This window comes from Squalius cephalus (genome assembly GCF_949319135.1).
Source record: "Squalius cephalus genome assembly, chromosome: 25".
Lineage (NCBI taxonomy): Eukaryota > Metazoa > Chordata > Actinopteri > Cypriniformes > Leuciscidae > Squalius > Squalius cephalus.
Genome location: NC_137146.1, coordinates 9325182 through 9345893, shown reverse-complemented (window position 1 = coordinate 9345893; position 20712 = coordinate 9325182). Strand labels below are relative to the sequence as shown.

Genomic DNA, 20712 nt, shown 5'->3' with positions numbered 1-20712 from the left:
CTTTTTGTTTTAATGAATAGAGAGCAGTCATCTAAACGCAGACGACCTGTAGATGTCGCTCTTGCGCAGGCGCATCCATGTTGGCATAGCAACTTCAAAGTTAGCCTCTCAGAGCGTTAAGCATGGTGGACATTATGAATCGATATCTAACTGTATGTGCTGAAGAACAGCAGCCCCCAAATATGTGTGTTTTGAAAGTTTTGGAAGACAGCAGGTTGGTTTGAAAAGTAAAATATAAAGTTATTTCTCATTTTGGCGGTTTCATGTTCTTTTATGTTGTTGGTGTTTCTATTCAGCGATGGCTCACTCAAACTAACAGGTAATGATCAACTGAAGAATGGAGACAGACTGACAGATGACGATGTGCTGGTCTTGTCAAAAACACTCGTGGGAAATTCAGCTATAAAGGGTAAATATTAACTCGTCCTACCCAGAACAGTTTTAGGTTAGACATGCAAATCATAAACCACTGCAAATATTAGAAAGTTTATTGTAACCCATACCTCAGTGGGTTGGCCTGTCACCAAATCAATCACAAGAATAAAGTATTTTTGATTTTAAATGATTTCATAATGAACTGAAAGTGAACTTCATTGCAGGTTTAGATCTCAGATACAACTGTATCACAGATAAAGGAGCTGTTTATGTTGCACACCTCATTCAGGTATGTTAAATCATCAGTTTTCCTAAAGACCAGCTGTTTAAGTTTCTAGTTTCAACCTAACTGAAAACTTGAGAACCTTAAAGAAATATTGTCATTTTAACAGGAGAGTAAGTCCCTTCAATCTCTTGATCTGATGTGTAATAACATTGAGGCAGATGGTGCAGAAGTGATAGCAAAAAGTTTGCATGTAAGTGTGGCTAATTTGGATTTACAATTAATGTTAAAATGTAACATTTATTTATGCATTAATTATTGATTTAAAATGAATGCCAATGATATGATCAGTAAGTCATGGCAACATATTGTATGTTATATTAGATAAGTTATATGCGATTCAACTCATTTCTTCAGTCAGTTTAATATAATTTAATTGAAATGACTTTTTAAAAAAAAGTAATTTAAAGCAGCAAATGAACTTAAGTTTTTAAGTTGAAAGTTTTTTTTTACAGTGCATGTATTTTCTGTTAATTTTACAGACAAATAAAAGTTTGAAGACACTCAGAATGACGGGAAATAAGATTGGAAATGAAGGTGGCATGCAACTGGCTGCTATGTTGAAGATTAATGCCACTTTAGAAGAAATAGATGTCTCAGACTGTGATCTGGTAAATTTCCCGAACACAAATATAATCACAAAATAAATGTCATTTGTATTTAAAGTATTGTGTTTGTTTTCTAGGCTACACAAAGTGTCATAGCATTTGCCATCGTCCTGAAGAACAACAGGGGAATCCGTGCCATTAATGTTAGTCGACCTCTTATTTTCAGTCTTCAGGTATGTTTTCAGGAAAATTGTGCTTTGATATACTCATTTTATGATTAATATATATGGCAAAAGTCTTTTTTTATTGGTTAAAGTAATCTTAACTTAATTGACAGGAGGAAACAACAGTCCATATGGCACAGATGCTGGTGGTGAATAAGACACTGAGGGAGCTGCACATGGGAAAGCATGGCATGACTGATACTGGTGTAGAGAGGCTGTGTGAAGCTCTGAAGTTAAACACCTCTCTATGCTACTTGGATCTTCGCTGGTATACACTCATGCACATCATTCTCTAATTCATGATCTTAAAGGCATAGCTCTCCCAAAAAAACAAGCAAAAACAATTCTGTCACTGTTTACTCACTCTCATGTCTTTCCAAATCTGTATGACTTATTTTCTTCTGTCAATAGCAAAGGTTTTACTAGTAGCTGTTTTTTTTTTTTTTTTAAGTGACCAGGGCTATCGAGCAAAACTTTAAGTGAAAAACGACAAAATTGTCTGGAATTGAATTATTCTTCAATGATGTTTTCTTACTGTCGTTGGATGGCAGAGATCAACTCATGACACTCATTTTGTGCTTCACAAAAAAAAACATTTCTGCTTCTTTTTTTGTTTAACAGTAACAGAATTACACGGGATGGAGCTAAATGCTTATCGGAGGTTTTGAACCAAAGTCGCTCTTTGGAGATTCTAGATCTTTCTTTCAATCGCATTGAGGATGATGGTGCGGTGTATCTAAGTGAAGCTATCAAGCTGCCACACATCAAACTCAAAGCGCAAGTGTCCTCCTATTTATCAAACTATGCTATTGTTAAGTTTACACGACACTATTTCCATTCTTCATGCTGTCCAACTTATCTGATATCGTTTTTGCCTCCTAGATTGTCTGTTACCAGCAACAACATTGGAAAAAAAGGTCTTTTGTCCCTCAACAAGGCAATGAGTGTGAATTCCTGTCTCACACACATTTACATATGGGGGAACAAACTTGAGGAGCCAGTTTGCATGGTGAGATTCCATAGATTTTCCCATTATGAAATACAGTGTTCAACATTCAAATGTCTTGATGTTCTCTCTGCCTGTATAATCAGGCTTTCTCGCGGCTGATAAGCAGCGGGCGGCTGTTGGAGGAACACACAGATGTTTCTCCCTATGAGGTGGATGGTCATGTTTTCTTGGCAGAAGCGTCTCATGGTTTATGCAGACATTACTACTGGAGATCCAGATATAGGGATGAAGACTCGAGTAATTCAGCACGGGCTCTGATGGCGTCAGATTCATTGGCTCTGCAGATCAACCCAGACTCACATTCATGAAACAATTCACGATTTCTGGGTTTGTCCGAAAGTATGTGTTGCTGCTTCAGAGTAAGACACATTTAGATTGAACTTAAAGGGATAGTTCACCCAAAAATGAACATTTTGTCATCATTTACTCACCCTCATGTTGTTACAAACCTTTATGAGTTTCTTTCTTCTGTTGAACACAAAAGAAGATATTTTAAAGAATGTCGGTAAGCAGACATTGACTTCCATAGAATTTTTTTTCCTACTATGGAAGTCAATGGGTGCTGTCAACTGTCTGATTACCAGCACTCTTTAAAATATCTTTTGTGTTCAACAAGAGAAAGAAACTCATACAGGTTGACAACATTTTCATTTTTGGGTAAACTATCCCTTTAATTGTGACTTTTTTTTTGTCAGTAGTTAGTTGACAGGCAAAATAATCAACAGCACTGTTGGTTACATTTGAATTTATTACAGTTAAATCACATGGTTAGTTTTTTAGATATCAGCCTACATCTTTGTGTCCATGTGTCCAGTGTTTGGAAATGTCACAGGCTGCCATGATGTTCGCGAAAACACGTCATTTATGTAAATGGTTTGCTCTGACACTTAGTCTTCGCTGTATTGCGTGTCACATGCAAATTTTTACACAGTTTTGTCAGGACAGATAAAAGCCAGAGAGATTTTGTTGATTTAGCAAGTTCAGTCTAAAACAATCTCTTTTTTATGTAAATGAGAAAGGACACAAAAGAATATAACAATGATTACTTCATTTAAAACTGTCAGGTCAAATACTTAGTGCAACTATGTTAACTATGGTAATGAGTTTCAATGCTATGCTGATAAAACACCCTTTTATTTTAATATGATGATCATTTTTGATATAATAATCTTGAAATACATAAAATAAAAATGGGTTTTAAAAAAAAGTACAAAATAGCTGAATGCCTTTCGATCAAGACATCATTCTCAGTAACATCTTGATTTGCAACTTCAGTAACTTGGAAAAACGTTAATTGCCAAAGCGGTTGAAACGCTTGTCATTAACCTGCTGCCTTTGGGGTGGGTGAAGCCATTCTGTCACATTCCAGGATGACGTTCTTCTTGCTAAGAACTTTTTCCAGCTTCTCCCTCTCAGCTGAACTCAGAGCCCAATGCTGCAGAGATAGACGGGTGAGGGAGGAGAGATGCGGAAGGGCTTCCAACAAGGCGGGCAGCCAGGGGGAGACGGAGAGGAATGCAGAAGGACGCAGACTGACATCCAGCTCCTCCAGTCCCTTTAGACCAGCAGCCTTCCCAAAAAGAGACGTCCAACCGCCATCTCCGACGCTGCCATTGTAGGACAAATCCAGCTGCTTCAGCTGGGACAGAACTCCACGCTGGCAAGCAGATTCTGCAAGATCACAACAGTTTGCGAAAAATCCTCATAGATTACACTTCACGACTTTTCAAATCTGAACATCATCATACCATTTGCAGACTTTGTAAATAGTTACAGAGAAAAACTGGGAATCATATACTAAATGACTGAGGATCACACACTACCAGACTTAGAAGTTGTTCCGAACACAACAAACTCTCACAGAAACATGCATTTCAATGCTAGGAGATGCTTGACAAATTAAAATAATATTTCATTGTTTCACATACTGGGTATAGATTAAGCCAGGATAAGGCCTTAATTCAATTAGGACATTTAAGTGGGTTTTATAAACTTTAGTCTGGGACTAGCTTAAACCTTGTCTTTGAAACTGGGGTATTTGTTCTGAAATTGGCTTAAATATCAAAAATGTTTGATAACTGGATGGAATCATAGTCTAAAGCTAAAAAAAATCTGTGATTTAGATTTAGGATACTCTCGATTAGTCTGTGATTTTCTGTGAAATTGTTCAACTCATATCTGTAAAATGGCTCTGATTTAGGAAACTAGCATCGACTCGTCCAAACTAAATCAGAGCAAAAATCTGTAAAAAGTTGTGTAATGTATTCCAGCCTTAATGTTATAATTGAACACTCTTTGACCAAAACTGACCTAGATGTAGCAAATCTTCAGTGGTTAAATTACAGCTACTCAGTCTGAGTTCCTGTAGTTTGCAATCAGACTGCAAAGGCTCCAGAAATTGCCTCAGATTTTCCCCCACACACTTGTTCCACGACAGGTTCAGACTTTCAAGCTGTTGTAGCTTCTTCATTGCAGTAGCTGTTAGGAATTCCAGAAACATAAATGCATTTTTTCATTTAAAACAAAAACAAGTTCAGTGTTTTCTGAATTCGCATTGGCTTCATACCAAGATCATGGCATGCAGGTGTGCTCAAAGCACAGTTGTTTAGTGGAAGTTTGGTCATCTGAGAAAGAGGGAGGGTTTGCAGAAGATTCTGGAGTGTATCTCCAACACTTTTATTGGAAGACAAATCCAGCTCTCTGAGCTCTTTGAGAGATGGAGCTACCTGGACTGAGAAAGCAAGTTCAAAAGAGTATACAAACAAGTTCACGTAACTTTAAATCAATAGTAGCTATGTTACCATCCAAAGTTGTGAATTTAACTTTGAATTTAACACCGAATTGTGATATAAACTCGCAATTCAAACTTTTTTTTCTCAGAATTAAGAATCGTGAATATGAGTTTACATCCCACAATTCTTAGAAAATAAATCAGAATTCTGAAATATAAACTCGCAATTGAGACAAAAATTCAAGTTTACTTTTTAAAAAGTTTATATCTCACAATTCTGATTTTTTTTCCTCACAATTCTGTCAGAAGTGCGAGATGTAAACTAACAATTGTGAGAAAAAAGTTTTTTAAAATCTTTTTTCTCATTAACTTTTTTTTTTAAATATTAAATACATATATATAAATGTTAAATATTTAAAAAAATGTGTGCAATGTCCCAAAATCGCATAAAAATGGCGGAAGGGAAAAATAGCTAGTGTCAACTAGTCTTACCTAAAGCCAACACATCCTCCTTTGTTAGACAGCACAGATGCATACTCAAACTTCTCAAGTGTGTGAGGAGAGTTAGGTTAGTGACCAGTGTGGCAAGACCTCCACCTGCTTCCTTATTGCACGACAGGTCGAAGTGCTCTAGTGCAGGGATTAACTTGAGTGCCTGGCCTTTAACATTTCACAAAACAAATTAATTGAATTATTCTTCAAAATTATAATGGTTACTCAGTTATCACAGAAATCACAGTCTGCATTTGGAGCTTCCTGGCAGGTAATGTAAGTGTGTGCTAATGGTTATGCTTGACTGCTTAGTCCATTGAAGGCTTTTTTTCATCATCACTCTTACCCAGGACACTGAGACTGTCTTTATTGAGTCCACACATGCTCAGTTTTAGGGTCTTCAGCCGTGGAGTCGAGCCTAAAGAGGAGCTGAGGTTCTCCATTCCCTTGATCGATAGCTTGTTATTGGACAGATCGAACTCCTCCAAACTAGACAACATGGGAAGAGCCTCACCTGAAGAAAAATGTCAGTGCTTTTAAAAGGAAATTGATGAAATATCCTGCTGTAAACAAATCATGACTCATTATAGGCTTATTCTGAATTCCCAGTTTATAAGATCCCAAAAGCAAAGGTGAACATTAAAAAAACTAACAGTAAATTTTCAAGTGTCTATAGCACTGCATCAGTATTTTCATTTTATAAACTAATATCTGATGTTTTACTAGATTCAGAAACCAAATGAAAATGATGTCAGATTTGGGAACAAACCATTCTTTTGAGCTGATTATTTTCTATGAACAAGTTCGCAAATAAAATTGAATGAATAATTTGTTCAATCGTCTGAAACGATTGCAGCTGTTAACAACTGATTTAGTGATCCGGTCAGAGCGAATCTCAACTTTACTAATCAATGAATCAATCTAGTCCGACTTAAAAGGAGCCAAGAACCAGGAGTAATAAGATCCCGATCCTCAGAGCTCGAATACGCTGACTCCTAATAATTCATAATAATGTCCGACTTTCCTATCTGGCTGGCCTCGCTCTTTATAGGTATTTTGAGCAGCAGAATAATAAACAAAAAATATATAAATTGTAATAGAAAGCTGCCAAGAACATGCCTGGGTTATTGGTTATATATATATCTATTAAATTAAAAATTAAGGACCTTTAAGATGTTTGCCATTGTGACTACATTTATGATAATTAAGCACATTTCCCCTAATTTTCAAAACAGTACTCAGGTAGACATTTAAAAGAAGTGAAGTTTTACTGGAGTTATATTTCATCGAAGTATGTATATTTAATTCAATCGCTGGATTTGTGTACCTAGTCCACCACTGCCACAAAAAATAAACTTCATAGTCTTTGATGACACATGAAATCCTTATGAGGTTTATAGAAAGCAAGTCTTACTCAGAGCTGTAACGTCTGTCTCAGAGAGCTGACAGTCCACCAGGCGGAGTTCTTTCAGTGTGCTTTCAGGTTGGAGGTGTTCTGTGAAGTGTCTGAAATTTCCTGCACCAACGCCAGTATTCCAGGACAAATCTAGCACCTCTATTAGAGGAATGCAGTCAAGAGCCTCACCTGGAATATCATTTTAGGAGAGGTTTGCCAGTTGTTCAAAATTGTTTCAGCCTTAAATCAGGCCAATTTCAAGATTTCAGATCTGATTTTGCAAAGAAAAGTCTTTATATTTGGTGTGTATATTTAGTATTTTAGCTCATGTGTGTGGTTTCAGCTTTAATTGTGCATTTTTTTGTAAGGTCTTTTAAAGGGGTAGTTCACCCAAAATGAATATTCTGCTATCATTTACTCACCGTTGTTTCAAACCTGTTTGACTTTCTTTCTTCTGTAGAACATAAAAGATGTATTGAAGAATGTTGGCAACCAAAGATTTTTGGTTCCCATTGCATGACCAAAAAATATAATGGAAGTCAATGAGAACCAAAACTCTTTGGTTACCAATATTCTTCAAAATATCTTCCACAGAATAAAGAAAGTCATACATGTTTGGAACAACATAAGGGAGAGTAAATTATGATATTTTTATATTTGGGTGAACACCCCTTTAAGTTATGATGATACATTTATTAAATGCAGATGGATGGATGGATGGATGGATGGATGGATGGATGGATGGATGGATGGATGGATGGATGGATGGATGGATGGATGGATGGATGGATGGATGGATGGACGGATGGATGGACGGATGGATAGACAGATACAGTAATAGAATGATAGAATGATAGAACGATAGATAGATAGATAGATAGATAGATAGATAGATAGATAGATAGATAGATAGATGGATTATTTGTTTAATTACATTGTTTTTTCTATAATAAATGAATACTTCCTGTACCGAGAGCAGTGAGGTCTTGAGCTGTTAATCTACAGTTACACATCTTCATCACTCTCAGCTTCTCTACATGCTGCAGGTGGACAGTAAGTGCCTTCAGGGATCCTCCAACCAGATCATTCCAGGACAGGTCCATCACCTCCAGCTGAGCCACAAATGGCAGTAAGGTGGCTGAGACAACGTCAAAACGGTAATTAGCGATCCAGACACATATACGGTCTTGTGTATGTTACTGTGTGAAAACCATTATGTCATAAAAACACCCACCTAGTTCCACCACATCTGTGGCTGTCAGATCGCAGTGGCTCAGGCTCAAATTCTGACTGTGAGGGGTTTTCCCAAGCTTCTGAACGAATTGCTTCACCCGACCCCAGCCCACAACAGAGCCGGTCTCATCATCTGTGTTATTGATCTCTAAAGGAAAACAAGGGTTTGTTCATTTATATTTACATCGTTGTATCTTCTAAATGTCTAATCTAACGCCCACCTTTCCCAGGGTTGTTATTTTCTTTTCCTTCACTGGCCTCTGATTCCTTCATTTCAGGTATGTTGCTGTTTTTCTTGTCACTGCTTTCTGATGGGCGGAAGAGGCGACCCACTGCTGGTTTCTTTCTCTCCGTGAAAGAGGCTTTCCTTCTGAGCTGGTTCATAAGGAGATCCAGAGGAGATCTTTTCTGAACACTCTCCTTCCCTTTGGTTGCTTCTGCAGTGTGACAAAAATGGATTTGAAGTTCAATCCAAATGTATTATTTGTTTGTGTTGCATAATTGCATCAATGGTGACGTTTGAGAAAATAATTTGAGTTGAAATCCAAAATCTTAAATCACAATTTTTGATTTGTGACCATATGTGATAATGTTTCACTTTTGTGTGTGTGTGAACGTGATTTCACCAAGTATAAAATTTTTGTTAATCCTGGTACAACATTCTAATCAACCAATCAGATTTATGAGGTTTAGATATACGTTTAGCATGCACAGGATGATGATGATGCACCAGCCAATGTGTTATTAGGAAATAAATAGAAACATTTGCTAATTTAAATAATAAATAATTAATATAATGGGATGGGGTTAATTTTGATTAACTAGTAATATCAAAATGGTTTTAAAAAATGTGTGTGTGTGTGTGTATAAAATTTCTAATTTGGGGGTTCAATGTGACCCGGACATGCTTTGACAGACCTCAGAATTAATGCTGCCAGTAACATACCTGTCGAATCCATTGCTTTTTAAAAGAAGATCTCGTCTCATCTGCAGGTAAATTATGTACGGTTATTCTGTCCTTTTCCGAACTGAAATATAAATACACAAACCATTAAATCATTATGACTGACAATCCATTTATTTACTTGTTTACTTTGCCATGACTTGCTCATCGGTGAAACAGGACCTGTTTTAAAATCATTAAATCGAAATTGTTTAATGACTCGAGTTGTTCCTACCTTGAAATGTTTCTTGAATCTATTAAATATAATGCATTCATCAGTGCGCGATGATTTTAATAAGCAGATTCAGTCCGCATTTACACCTGTTTCACACTCATACCGGATCCCGGAAGTTAAGCTGAACTTTGACTGTATAAAACACTGTAAACAAAGACATGTCACATGAATCCGGTCACTTTAAAGCCCCATTCATTAAAAATCGTTGTTATTCATTTATGAAAATTGCACCAACCCATGAATCTGCTGAGTGAACACCGGAGGTGGTTAACCTATAAGCCAACAGACCTTCTCAGCAACAATTTACTATGGTAATCTTGGAAACTGCTGAAATAGCTTTCCGACAGTTAGTGTTTTAAAACCAATACGGAATCTCCTTCAAACAGTGTAAGAAGCTTCTAAAAGTCTTTGTCATTTTAATTATTTTTGATGGATATGACCAAGTTACTATTATAGTTTTATTGCATTATCTAACATTGAATATTTTTGTGATTACAGAGGTGTTTTCTTATTTCTAGAAAAAGGAAATATGCTTTGAGACAAGACTTTGAAAAGATACAAGCTAGTGTATATAATTATATATAATCATTTTTATTATTTTCCCCAGCAACAGAACATTAATATATCATTTCCCATGAGTTGTTGTAGAAAGATGACATACAAAAGTTGGTGGGTGATACAAAGTGTCTCGATCACAAGTGGAGGTAGGACAAATGAGTCATGTCATACGATACACACAAAAGATGGCACTGGCAAAGATAATTAAGTTACATTTTGTACGTGACAACATTTTTGTGTGAAATGTTAGGAAACAATACTCAGTATATCTGTATTTTCTATATATTATATATTTCTTCAATCTCACATGCATAAGTCAACTGGAAAATCAATAAACATCATAGCAGCAGTACAGAGGTATTTATCAGTCATACGCCTGACTACTCCATCCATCCACTTCTATACACAACCTATATTTTATGTTTTTATACGTATATATCTGTGTTTGAGGTAGCGACTATTTAATTATTCTGTTAAATTTTGGATATAAAAGCAATTACAGATAAACACGCTGATTGTCAGTTTCAGCAAACCATATCAATACATCTTTTTTTTTTTTTTTCACACACATAAGAATAACATCTCTCTCTGAGCAAAGTACACATAGACCTTTTTGTCTAGATGGTTTTTAGAATGTAAAGAAGGAACATTTCATATACTTAAACTGTAATTGATGGGAGTGTTTCAACTCTACCATCACTTTTAAAATCTATAATATTGTTATTTCCATTTGGTGTTAGAAGTCCTTGAAATGAGAAAGAATAAAATTCGGGTGTTCATTAAAGGAGGCAAAACATTCACTGGAAATGGCATAGAAAACATTTTCTGTTATATCTGAACTTCATACCACAGTGTAAACATAGTATATTTATCCATATTTAATGAAGGTACACATGCATATATTTTGTACATTCATATTCATAATGAGCACTACCTACATAAAATATAAACAAAAAATATGGCAAAAAGAATGTTAAATATGTATAATTTGATAAGATTATTCACATAACATTTATCAATAAACAATAAATATTTTAAGAAACAATATCAGTTGTGATGTACTTTTAAACAATTCCAATAGTCCAAAAAAAATAATTTTCCAATTGATATCAGTAGCAGTGATAAACCAAGACGGATGGTGTTGATTGTACGTTTGCAGGTTTAGTGCTTTGCATAATGTCTCTAACTACTTAATAAATCCTTTTTCACGTGTCTGAAAAAAGAATCAATTCAGCTCAATTCAACGTTTCAACAAATTCACAGCATAAAACCCAAACCTACTCAGGACGGCCCATAATTGTAGAATTGTTCCGTAGAACTGCAATAAAAACAACTTTGGCGTCCGGTTCCAAAATGGAGATACCATTCCAAAATGAATTTTGATCACAGAAATCAGGCTGCTGGTTAGTGACTGTAGATCACGCTAAGGCGTCGGGGACATTTGTGTCACTGGAGGCTGAAGACACGGGACTGTCCATTTCAGCCGGGTGGGGGGACTCCCTCATCTGTTGTTTGAGCTCAGAGATGGTACGTTCCAGCCTCTCTCTGGCTTCTCTCTCCCTGCGTAGCTCTTCCTGCAGCTCCTCGCGGTCTTCCTCAGCGCGGTCCAGCCTCTGACGCAGTTCTGTTAACTAAGCACAGGAAGCCATTGGTCAGCTAAAGTGATGCGCTTACATTTACGACAGGGTTTGAAATTTGAATATTCAGCAAGGGCCATGTTATGATGACATGACTTTTCTCTGCAGAACTGCTTTAGAACTGAATTGAACTCATTCCATAATTGATTAACTTAATACACAGTTTTTGAACTAAATTGAATCAACACTGATTTCAACTGAATAATGACAGTTTACTATTGTCTTTTTAGAGCTGCTTTACAGCAGAATTGAATTAAGTTTGCATCATTGAATCATTATTTCCCTGTTTATCACTGTAAAGCTGCTTTGAAACAATCTGTATTGTATAAAGCGCTATATAAATAAAGGTTACTTAACTTAAAACAATCCTGAATTTCTTTTTATCATAGTTTCGATAAAAATATAAGCAGCACAACTGTGATTATAATAAGAAATCAGCATATTAGAAGGATTCCTGAAGAATCATGTGACACTGAAGACTGGAATAATGCTGAAAATTCAGCCATCACAGGAATAAATGACATTTTAAAATATATTAAAATAGAAAACTGTTGTAATTGTAATACATTTTCACAATATTACTCTTTTTAACTTTTTACTGTATTTTTGATCAAACAAACACAGCCTTGGTGAGAATAAGAGACTTCAAAAACATTGAAAAATCTGACGAACACAAACGTTTGAACATTAGTATATACTTAACATGCTAAGACTACAAATTTATCTGTTTTATTCTAAAAAATCTGTTTAAAAATTAGGGCTGTAAAATCAATTAATCGCTATTAATCGCATCTAACATAAATGTGTGTGTATATTACATTTATATATATTATATAATATATTTCTGTGTGTGTATATAATCATACACACACACACACACACATATATATATATATATATATATATATATATATATATATATATTATTAAATATATGTGTGTATATATACAGTATACACACGTATACTTTTATGTTACATACGATTAATCCCGATTACTTGATTTTAAAGCCCTAATAAAAATATAGTATGATAAATGATGGCCCTGAAAAGGACTTGTGTGGGTGTGTGTGATTGGTCAGTACCTGTTTGGCATAGATAGTTTCCTGGTGTGGCTCAGTATTCAGTTTTTTGCATTTGCAGCCTTGTTGCCTCAGCTTGTCGAGTCGGGACTTCAACTTTCTCTGTTCCTGCTGGACTTCACCGAGCCTCTGAGCATGCTCAGTCTGAACCGCCTCCAGCTCCCCGTGTAGATCACAGCGGTCTATGGCTTCACCTTGATGCAGAGCCTGCAGCTCCTGTTCACGAGTATCAGAGAGAGAAAGACACATTAGATACTCACAAGCACCTTCTGGCGAACGAAAAGGAAAGGACATGTGATGTGTACTGGGGTAAAAACCTTTTCAAGCTGTTTTTGTCTGCATAGTGTTGACTGAAGTTTGTCGTGCTGAGCACTATACATCTGAAGGAGTTCCATCACCATGTAGTCCTTACTGTGATCCACAGTCGCACCAACAGACCGCTTACCAGCTGATGGATCTACTTTCTGCCATTCATTTGGACTGGCATCATCTGACTGGCCACTTTTTTCTTGCCCTGTATCAATTAGATCTCACATTTAGAAACATATACATTTATTTATGCAATGTTACTTATGGTGGGTGCAAACTGACCTGCAAAGGTGGGCGTCTTTGGGTCAGTGCCGTGTGCATCCTGGTTCTTTTCGTCCTGAGTATCGCCCAGTGTCTCTGTTCCTATAGACTCCATTTCCTTTTCAGACAAACACTCAGAGTGTTGTGCCAAGTTGTTACCTGCCAGCTTGTCAGGAGTGTACTGGTACCAGCTGGAGAGGGAAACAAAAAAGGAAGTTACTTGCAGTTGTGTACTAAAACTACCTCTAGTTGTAGAATTACTGCAGTAATTTTTTTTTTTTTTTTAATGGTAATTGTGAATATGATTATAATCATTAACATGAGATCTGAGTGTTTAACATTGTCCTATACATCCACAATATACATAAAGATCACTAAGAATTAGTGTGAAAGCTTTCAAGGAACATGTCCAGATAATATTTCACCTCAAAATTAACTGAAAGAAATATAAAATTATGTTTTATAATCAGACAGCAAGGCCTGTTTTTAATTAAATAATAAATAAATGTAATAATTAAAATGATTTACATTGGCATAATTGTTTTCATTCCAATTAAGAATATCACCATACATTATCATTTTCAAATTGTAAAATATTTATACATCATAATAACATATTTATTTACTGTAACCTTTTTAACATTCATTTAAATATAATAATTTTAATTAATTAATTTACATATACATTATTAATTAATTTTAATATTAGTTCTTCTTGAGAACAATACATTTTACAAATAAACTCAAGATGTAAAAAATACAAATATACTGCAGTAATTAATTAATTTAGAGTAATTAAAAATCATATCATAATACATATCACAATGACAATGCAAAAAACATCTTAATAGTCACATAAGCTTTATTTTCTTTGTGCTTTGTATATTATCATATTTTTTTCTTTTAATTTTCAGGATGAAATATTGCCAGGACTCTCTTTCTTTCAACTTGCCCCTTTTTGTCAAGGGGTTGCCACAGCGGAATAATCCGTATAGCCGATTTGGAACATGTTTTTTGTCGGATATCGGATTTTTCTGATATATTATTGAATAACTAGTGCAAAAAATGCCCGTGCAAAATCAGTTTTTGTGTGTGTTTTTAGTAATTGTTGGTTTGGTGTGTTTGAGTGCTCATTGTTACAATTACACAGCAAAAGTTCAGTGACATTTTTTTTTTGTGCATGGTAGAAAGCACACAGTGAACTCTGAGAAAACGCTGCGCTTGAGTAAACAGTTTGTGTATAGGCCACTACAAATGATGCCCGTGAAAGAGACTGTAAACGCATTGAATAGGATATGTTTAGTTGGTGAATAGCATAGGCTACTATTACACAGTAGCGATAACGTTAAGCGCACCAGAATGAAATATAATATTCAGAAGTAAACAGCATAGCTGACTTACAGATTCAGTTAACATCCACAAATGAATAAGCGTGTCGATTCAGGGAGCAGTGCAAAATGCCCGTGCAAAATCAGTTTTTGTGTGTGTTTTTAGTAATTGTTGGTTTCTTGGTAAAGAAAACACATTTTTACTCAAATTAATCAAAATGGATTTATCACGTTTTGGATCCAAACTATAATATTCAGAAGTAAACAGTGTAGCTGACAGATTGTCAGAATGTTTATTTTTAAACCACAACCTTCTTGGGGCTTCTTTGACCGATACAACTCTCTAGTGTCAGAATGTTTATTTTTAAACCACAACCTTATAAAAATGATATATTTAACGATATCTTTATCATTTCTCATCCAAACAACGTCAAACTTGGCACTGCACTTACTCGTGACCGTAGCGAGACACCTGTCAAGTTTGAAATCCATCGGACTAACGGTTCGAGAGATATGTGGTTAACAGACACACAGACAGACAGACAGACACACACACACACACACACACAGACAGACAGACGTTTCTGTAATTTATAGAGAGATGTAGATTTGTTATTGAACTGAACCTTTGCCACATCATGTCATCATGATCGGGGTCCTCCTTAAGATTGGCAAGCAAACGTGAGTCAAACACAAAGGCAGGTGAAGATACTTCCTGAAAGAGAGATAACAAGAAAGAACTGGTTAACCTTGTTTCAATAACAAATAGGAATTGATTAACCCATTGTGTGTTAATGCAGATTGCTCTTGACGTATTACAAGTCCCTTTAGGTTTCTCACTTAGAAATCATTGATTTGATCCCTTCATATGTCAAGCAGCCTCCTGTGTGTCATTTCTGCACGGCTTCATGCACACACACCGTTAGCTCTTGCGATTTATTCTATTTCAAAAGAGAACCCAGATCTAGAAATATTTAAATAAGATTTAATATCCCTGTGAATGGATTGTGAAATCTTATCCAGGATCAACACCCTCATTCTGACATGTTTTACAGGCCTCTGAATACTGGAGGAAATATGGATGCTTCTTCCATCAACAGTCTGTGACGTACGCTGCTTTAATGTAAATAGGCCATCTGATCTATCATAAAGCTTCAGCGACCAGCTTGCACACCACACGCACACTCAGAGCATGTGCGGACTTAAAAAAAAACACCCACACGATGTAGAAACAAAAATTTCCTTTGGTCATAGCGTAACAATTCACACATACTCAAAAGTCCCTGTGCTGTGGTTGCGAAACACGGACCTGAAACTGTTCTTCATTTGAACTTGTGAAGTTCTTCTATGGAAATGGAGCCTTTCTAAGCATATGATTGTAACTGTCTACCAGTGGTGAGAACGTCTCTTAGAAACAAAACAAGCAATACAGGTTTATTAAAAAAACACACGCACACACTTTCATACATTTCCATGTGAAGTCATGTGCGAGAGCTCCAGACGACTCTGTGTGGGGGAGGGGTGGGCTGTCTGGGGGCCGTCACGTGGCGCTCATGGCACGAGGACTCTAATCTACACTGCTATTTACGACGTGACATGAGCAGGACGGTCACTCTTAACGCACTACAATGACATGATTCATTTGAGACCTCTTGAAATAGCTCACATGCACCCGATTGATTCAATGAAATGAGACTTCCTGCCTTGACCTTAACCTTGTTATTGATGTGCTCATTACAGGGTTTTTATGTGCAGATAGATAGACAGATAGATAGATAGATAGATAGATAGATAGATAGATAGATAGATAGATAGATAGATAGATAGATAGATAGACAGACGGACAGAAATACAGACGGACAGAAATACAGACAGACGGACAGAAAGCTAGACGAACAAACAGACAGACAGACAGACAGACAGACAGACAGATAGATAGATAGATAGATAGATAGATAGATAGACAGACGGACAGAAATACAGACGGACAGAAATACAGACAGACGGACAGAAAGCTAGACGAACAAACAGACAGACAGACAGACAGACAGACAGACAGACAGATAGATAGATAGATAGATAGATAGATAGATAGATAGATCTATAGACAGACAGAAAGATAGATAGAAAGATAAAGAGAGACAGACAGACCAGACAGATAAAGACAGACAGAGAGAAAATTAACTATAAAATACCGTAAAATGCTGTCTAAGTATGTTATATCTAATAAGTATTAATATATTTTTTATTAAATGTACAGAAAGTCCAGTCTGCATCCGGAAAATGGGCTGTCTGAGAACAGCGGTTGCTGGGGATGTTGTTGAGTCTCTGGCTAAGCATTATATAATGAGATGGGAATTCACTGAATGCTCTGAGATTTGATTGGCTGAGAGGGAGGCTGGGGCCAGGGATCTGCTCTCTGATTGGTTGATGATGGAGGTCCTGCAGGGTGAGTGCTGGGCTTGTAAGGGGGGAGCAATACTCTGCTGGCACATGTAACAGAATGTCCCAGACGCTCTCTTTCACTCTCTCTCTCGATCTTTTTGCTCATTCTTTCCTCGTTTTTTTTTCCTCTTCCCTCCCACCCACTCTTTTCTCTCTGTTTCTCTCCCCTGTTGCCGTGGCTCCGGCTGTTTGTGCAGACTCTGTCAGAAGGAGTTTGAGAGTCTATTGACCTGGTTTGAACCACATTCAGCCATTTCCTTTGGAGGGAAACATCTGGTGTGGCATGAGAGCTGGATTCAGCTGACCCAACATTCGCTTTGCTGTTTACTTTCCACACGAAACATTTTTTAAAAATTTGGGACTGAGACAAATATGATCTTCCAAACATTCTCAGCTGCAAGCGCTTTAAACACCATAACTTGCTTATAGGGTGAATCTCACAAAACATGTCAAGAACATTTCATATATCACCTTAAAATTAAAGAAAAAGAACATTGTATTGTATTGTATTACAAATACTTTATGGTAGTAATAATTTGTGGAGAATTTGAGACAATTGGGCTTGAAAATGACCCAAAGATTTTTAATGTTGTTACAAATATGCTTCATTTCCTTTATGAAAAATATATAATATATCTTTCTTTCTTTTTGTTTGTTTGTTTTTGTGAGATTGACCTTAAAGGTTAATGTGAACAAACTTTAAAACCACAATCTATAATACCTGATAAATGTAATTGGAGCAATTACATTATGATTACAATACATGAATTGCCTACTTTCTGAATGAATATAGATTGCATAAGAGATACTCACTATATGTGGCTGCCTCTTCTCCTGCTGGAACTTCGCCTTCATATCCTCAAGAAACTGCTTTAGTTTCTCTTCATCCGCTGATCCCAGGTGTCTTTGCGCCAGCTGCAGATAACAGGCCCACTTGGCAGAATCGAAGCCCCAGTGACATGTGCGTTTGTCTGGCTGTCGATGGGAGTGCATGACAAAGCGCTCCGGGCAGAAGAGCATCCGGCATTGGGAGCAGCGGATGCAGGGCGCATCCGGGCTGGAGTAAAGCTTGGGTGCAAGCAGGCCTTGACACTTGCCAAGACATTGGTGTTCCACCCAAAATCCTCCAGATTCCTCGCCATCTTTCTCTTCCTCCTCTTCAGCGCCCAGCCCTTTGTGGGAATCACGAGACGGTTCCTCTCCTGGATGCAGCAGGGTGTTGCAGAGACGTTGAGCGTCGGTCAGCGTGATGAGGCCGCAGGATGGAGTCCCTGGAGGAAGGATGGCCAGCACTTTGAGAATGTGTAACTGTGTGGCATCGCAGCGGGAACAGTACAAATACAGCTGGTCACACACTGAGTTGATCTGCTGCAACGAGAAGTCCCGCAGGACGGTGTTTAGCAGCTGGGGCAGACAAAGACGCAGTTCGCCTCCCACAGAGAAGCAGGAGATGGACTCGCCCTCCAGACAGCAGATGCTGAGGTCTGTAGAGCTGTCAGGGGGGACTAGTAGGGGCCCTCCTGCAATACCTCCCTGGGCCAGAGGGGGCGCCAGCTTATACTGACCACGATGACCAGTAAACGCAGCCGGACCACCGAGGGAACATTGGCTGCTCAGAGAGAACTGCGCTAGAGTGTGCTTCAAACCAGGGCTCAGATCCGGAGTGGCCTCTATCCTGTCCGTCGCTTTGGAGACCTGATAGCCGAGAGAGGTTTCTGGGATTTTTTTGCAGGATAGATTGAGAGCAGCCATCACACGTTTCTTTATGGGTGCGCCGTCTACGCCTTTGTCTCGCATCGACCGCTTTAATGGCACTTTTAGAAGTGCCTGCTCCTTGGGGATGTCTGGACGCTTGTTCTCAGTAGTCGCCATAATGTTGTTTATAGATATAGCTAAGTGGTCTTCAGGGACCGGAAGATACACAGAGGAAGTCTCAGGAATGCAGTGGTTTTTATATGTGGATCATAGTAAAGTCTTCAATGCTTCCCAGATGACTGAAAAGTCAAAACAAACAAGCATCACAGATTAATACATATAAAAAGAATTTTAAGATAGTAAAAGTAACATTTAACAGGCATCTTTTATTTTTATTTTTTTAATTAATAAATGTAATAAGATGGAGAAGAAATATTTTAAAATATAATATAATACATTGTTGATTTTTATATTAAAAAATTAAATGTAAACCAAGACTAAGTACCTTTTAAAAACATGTTATTTGAAAATAAATAAATGTTGACTGGAATAAAATATTTTATTTCAGCTAGTTGCCAAGGCAATATTTCTCATTTTCATTTAGTTTAACTTAATGCACTAAAATAACTAAAACAAAAAATAAATAAAAATGAATAAAAACTATAGACATATTTAGAAAAAAAACTGAAATTAAAATGAAAGCAGAAAATGTAAAAAATAAAAACGAATTTAAAATATTGATTAAAAAACTATAATAGCATCTCAATGATACTAAAATAAAACTGATGTGTGAACTAAATGTCTGGGAAATTCGATTCATTCACAAAATAGTTTCATTTAAATACATGCCCTAACCTCTTTTCCAGGAAAGCTAATGGTTTTTTTGAGTTTCGTCAGCGATAGTGAAATCTCGTCTCAAATTAATCATCTGTAATGTGTTTTGACTGCACATAATAGACTTTCCACCGCCCTCACAGAGGCCCCGCCCTCCGCGCACAAGCCCCGCCTCTCTGACCTGTCTTCTTCACAGCAGAGCTCCGCCCCTCCCCCTCCCCCTCCCCCCTCAGCCGTGGTAATGACATTCACTCAGTCGTGCCAGAGACCTCTGCGGGACTACCCCCATGTTCCCACACCTATGACACTTTCACATCTCACAACAAACTGTGAAGGCACCCCTCGAAAGATTTCAATTTCCGAAAAAATAGCCTTAGTGGTAATAAAAATATGTAGGTTCTGCCCATTTGAAATATGATCAACACTATGTTAAAAGAAATATACATTGTTATCTTATCTAACAGCGATTTAACCAAATGGTCTATAATCGCAGTCGATTACTGTCGATTATCATATGTCATATATATATGAGCAATCTTAAAAATCTATATAAACATAGATTCAAATAGGCAATAAAATACAACTGAAACAGAAAATAATCCTGTAAGATTATAAAGGAGGCATTCAATGTAATGGCACGGGAGGGTGCAATATCCATGAGAAACTTAATATAATAATCATAAAAAATATTGAAAATACATTCTTTCGTTATAGAGAATGTAAACCCACATAAAACAACATATATTCAAGCTTACCTTTAAATCAGAAGATTCCATCCACAGTTTTTTTTTACGAGAAGCGAAGGAAAGCGCGTGAGATATTTGTGTTTTTATTTCATGGGATTCCGTGTCGGAGTTCACAGTCGAGCGAGCGCCCGTCGCCCTGCCGCTGATAACACTGGTGCTGCTGACTTCATGCTGATAGACTTACAACGTCAATCCACAACCCAACAACCTACGTCACCCGACGGGCTGCCACGGCTAGACGGCGTGATTTAGCGGAGGAAGTCTGTCTGTCTATCTCTGGGGGGCGTTGCCAGCATTTCTACAAGCCCCGCCCTTAACCTAGTCACTGATTGGTTAAGCTCTCTGAATG

At 37.1% G+C, this 20712-nt stretch overlaps 3 protein-coding genes across 3 annotated transcripts; 1 reads left to right on the top strand and 2 right to left on the bottom strand.

Moving 5' to 3' along the window:
- Positions 1 to 95: 95 nt before the first annotated feature.
- On the top strand, positions 96 to 2949 carry lrrc34 (leucine rich repeat containing 34). The gene is made up of 10 exons (XM_079862408.1): positions 96 to 214; positions 297 to 409; positions 600 to 664; positions 768 to 851; positions 1141 to 1269; positions 1344 to 1439; positions 1544 to 1698; positions 2052 to 2207; positions 2313 to 2439; positions 2523 to 2949. The coding sequence occupies exons 1-10, from the start codon at positions 123 to 125 to the stop codon at positions 2745 to 2747; spliced, it is 1242 nt and encodes a 413-aa protein (XP_079718534.1). The 5' UTR covers positions 96 to 122; the 3' UTR covers positions 2748 to 2949.
- lrrc31 (leucine rich repeat containing 31) lies at positions 2946 to 9755 on the bottom strand. The gene is made up of 12 exons (XM_079862407.1): positions 9705 to 9755; positions 9470 to 9613; positions 9238 to 9319; positions 8513 to 8728; positions 8293 to 8439; positions 8029 to 8196; positions 7077 to 7247; positions 6009 to 6176; positions 5663 to 5830; positions 5006 to 5170; positions 4750 to 4917; positions 2946 to 4110 (listed from the first exon to the last, which is right to left on the bottom strand). The coding sequence occupies exons 3-12, from the start codon at positions 9248 to 9250 to the stop codon at positions 3761 to 3763; spliced, it is 1734 nt and encodes a 577-aa protein (XP_079718533.1). The 5' UTR covers positions 9251 to 9319; positions 9470 to 9613; positions 9705 to 9755; the 3' UTR covers positions 2946 to 3760.
- Positions 9756 to 10040: 285 nt separating this feature from the next.
- skilb (SKI-like proto-oncogene b) lies at positions 10041 to 20585 on the bottom strand. The gene is made up of 7 exons (XM_079863959.1): positions 20373 to 20585; positions 17902 to 19082; positions 15270 to 15358; positions 13337 to 13506; positions 13063 to 13259; positions 12749 to 12961; positions 10041 to 11658 (listed from the first exon to the last, which is right to left on the bottom strand). Exons 2-7 carry the CDS (start codon positions 18958 to 18960, stop codon positions 11446 to 11448), a joined length of 1941 nt encoding a protein of 646 aa, XP_079720085.1. The 5' UTR covers positions 18961 to 19082; positions 20373 to 20585; the 3' UTR covers positions 10041 to 11445.
- Positions 20586 to 20712: the final 127 nt, after the last annotated feature.